The 2,597-nt window shown below is 35.6% G+C and overlaps 1 protein-coding gene across 3 annotated transcripts in view; it reads left to right on the top strand.

The window, feature by feature from the left end:
- Window positions 1–1,697: 1,697 nt before the first annotated feature.
- LOC102307546 (high affinity immunoglobulin epsilon receptor subunit alpha) overlaps window positions 1,698–2,597 on the top strand; it is a gene marked incomplete at its 3' end in the record, with an annotated part of 6,706 nt that continues 5,806 nt past the window's right edge. For 2 of the 3 annotated variants that reach the window (XM_005951837.3, XM_014330913.2), the window contains 2 exon segments: window positions 1,702–1,739; window positions 2,499–2,558. In XM_005951837.3, the coding sequence (XP_005951899.1) occupies window positions 1,709–1,739; window positions 2,499–2,558 (91 nt within the window). In that variant the 5' untranslated portion in view covers window positions 1,702–1,708. 3 annotated transcript variants of the gene reach the window in all.

Genomic DNA, 2,597 nt, shown 5'->3' with positions numbered 1-2,597 from the left:
ATTATTACTTTGCACAGCACTTTGGTCAACTCTCTGTTGTTATTGAATGTGCTTTGTAAATAAATAAATAAAACAAATAAAATAAAATTCATCAGTTGGATATGTCAGAGCCACCGGCCTGTAGCTGTTGAGGTCCTTGGGATGTGGAATCTTTGGCACTGGTACAACACAAGAGGTTTTCCAGAACTCTCCCCACCCTCCGGCTCAGGTTGAAGATGCGCTCCATCATCCCACACAGTTGATCTGGGCAGGACTTGACAACCCTTGAGCTTACCGCTTACTGCTTACCGCTCTCTCTCGTCCTGGTCGCCCGCAGCAGCTGGAATCCAGTTAGTGTCACGCTCGTTTCGGAGTTAGCAGTGTTAGCCAGGACTCACCGGTATTCCCTCTGTGACCAGGTTAGCGACGTGAGCCCAACCATCTAATTAACTCTTAAATTAATTAATTAATTTATTAATTTTTTTAATTTATTTTTTATCAACTACAGAAAGAGTAGCTTTCTAGATATCTAATTTTAAGTCCACATTTTAAGTCTACATTTTAGAGATTTTACATTTTAGAGACATATTTGGAGAATACTGGTGCAAAATTGGAGGGATGCATATAAGAAGCACAGTCAACATGCATAATTCATAATATTTGCATTTGGCATATAATTTTGTTTCCCTCTTGACCAAGCTGCATCTCTGTTTTAATGTATAGCATAGAATAGATATGTACAGTACAAATGAGCCATGAGGAGGAAAAAAGCCATTTTGTAATAATTTATTCATGAATTGTAATGAAGGTTAAAAAAATATAATGGGATACCTGGGACAACATGAACTATATGGAAAAAAAATATTATGCCACACCACTTAATCTAAATATTTCCTAAAAATGTTGTGTGGATTAAAATGATTAATGATTAAATGATTAAATTCATCATTAAAATGATTCAGGAGATTTTAAGCATTCTTTTAGCTTATAACTTTAGCTGTACATTTTCTCCTTAAATGTACAGTTCAGGTCCATGAAGTCCAGAAGGCCAAAAACCACCTTTATCTTTAGGTCAAAAGGCAATGATTTGTTCTTAGTCTCATTAAATCAAGCACCTATGCTTCTACAAACCTGGTCACTGATTTAAAGGGTTGTACTGCAATAGGAACAAGACTGTTTGTCTTTTGCTCCTGGGAAAATTCCACAGTCACATGTTGTGTTATTTCAAAATGGCTTTTAGGAATCACAGTGACTCAGCCACAAAGTGGAAAAAATAAAGTTACAAAGCAGGGGTCGCCAAGTGGTTAGAGCCATAGTGCTTTAAAGTTCTCTCTATTACCGAAACTCTGCTTACTCAGTAACTGCAGAAATCTTAAACTATGGCATTACCATCAGCCATCAGCAAAAACAAAACAAAAAAACAATAAAACACGGTGCACTATGGGTTTCTATGACTGAGCCTTTACTTTATTTTTTTAAATTTTCACCAGATGCCAAAAAGTAGGCTGACTGATCGAAATCTAAAATTGAGAAAGCACAAAATTCAATAAATAAAAGGGCATAAAACAAATAGTAGTCTGTAGGGACATTTTCATGCAATCACATGTGTTTGACATGGAACCCTGTTGGGCCTCAGTCACACACCACAGAAGCACAGGAAGAGGAAGTTCGTACAAAATAATATATCCTCAAGTTAGTCTGATACTCATGCAGTCAGCAGCAAGACAGCATGGAGGTCAGATTTCCCACCATCAGAATTTGTAAGTACTGACATTGTCTTAAAAAAATACATGGATAGACTGAAGGGCAAATTAATATATCCAAAATACAGCCATATATTTGCATGTATTTTTATGGTGAGCTGTTTGTAACAGCTGTTTGTAACAGCTCACTAATAGATGCATAAGACTTATTATTAATGATGCAAAAAACCCCCCCAAAAAAACATGGTTATGCTTTATAATATGAACCATAAATAAGGTGCAAGTACCCTATTCTAACGTGCATTTTGCAGACAACAAGGCACAAATACACCGTACTTACATGCAGTTTGCAAGCAACAAGTCAGGTTTTTGCAAGAAGCAATGAACAAAGTACACTGTAAGTACAACTCATGTTTTTGAAGTCAATGATGAAACAAGTAGATTGTAAGTACTGTGTACTTTCTAAAATGTGAGTCACCTGCAAGACCCCCGAAACAATTAAACAATTACACTGTAGCACACATGACTAAGGCACAAGTAGCCTGTACTTTCATGAAATATGAAATATGAAATATTTCAATAATAACATAAAATTTAATTAGGTAATTTTAATGCTGGGTGATTTCATGGTAAAATCCTGGGGAAAAAAACCCAACAACTATATTTCTCCATCTTGGATCTTCTGCCAGTTGATTCCTGCAAAATGCAAGTAAATATAGGGTACTTGTGCTTTATTAGCTGGCTGTGTTAAAAAGTGTTATCAAAAACACTGACAAAAATATTAAATGTTAAAAGTCTCATTCTTAACCTTTTCAGTGCTGAATGTTCTGTTGCTGTTGGTTACAGTAGCTGAATTCAGTGATTCTCAAACACATAGTAAGTTTTTAATTATTCATGTTGTTTTTTGTGTCTGTG

The sequence above is a fragment of the Haplochromis burtoni genome, unplaced genomic scaffold (genome assembly GCF_018398535.1).
Source record: "Haplochromis burtoni strain Fernald_Lab_line unplaced genomic scaffold, NCSU_Asbu1 Contig_1063, whole genome shotgun sequence".
NCBI lineage: Eukaryota > Metazoa > Chordata > Actinopteri > Cichliformes > Cichlidae > Haplochromis > Haplochromis burtoni.
This window is presented reverse-complemented; position numbering and strand designations above follow the sequence as displayed.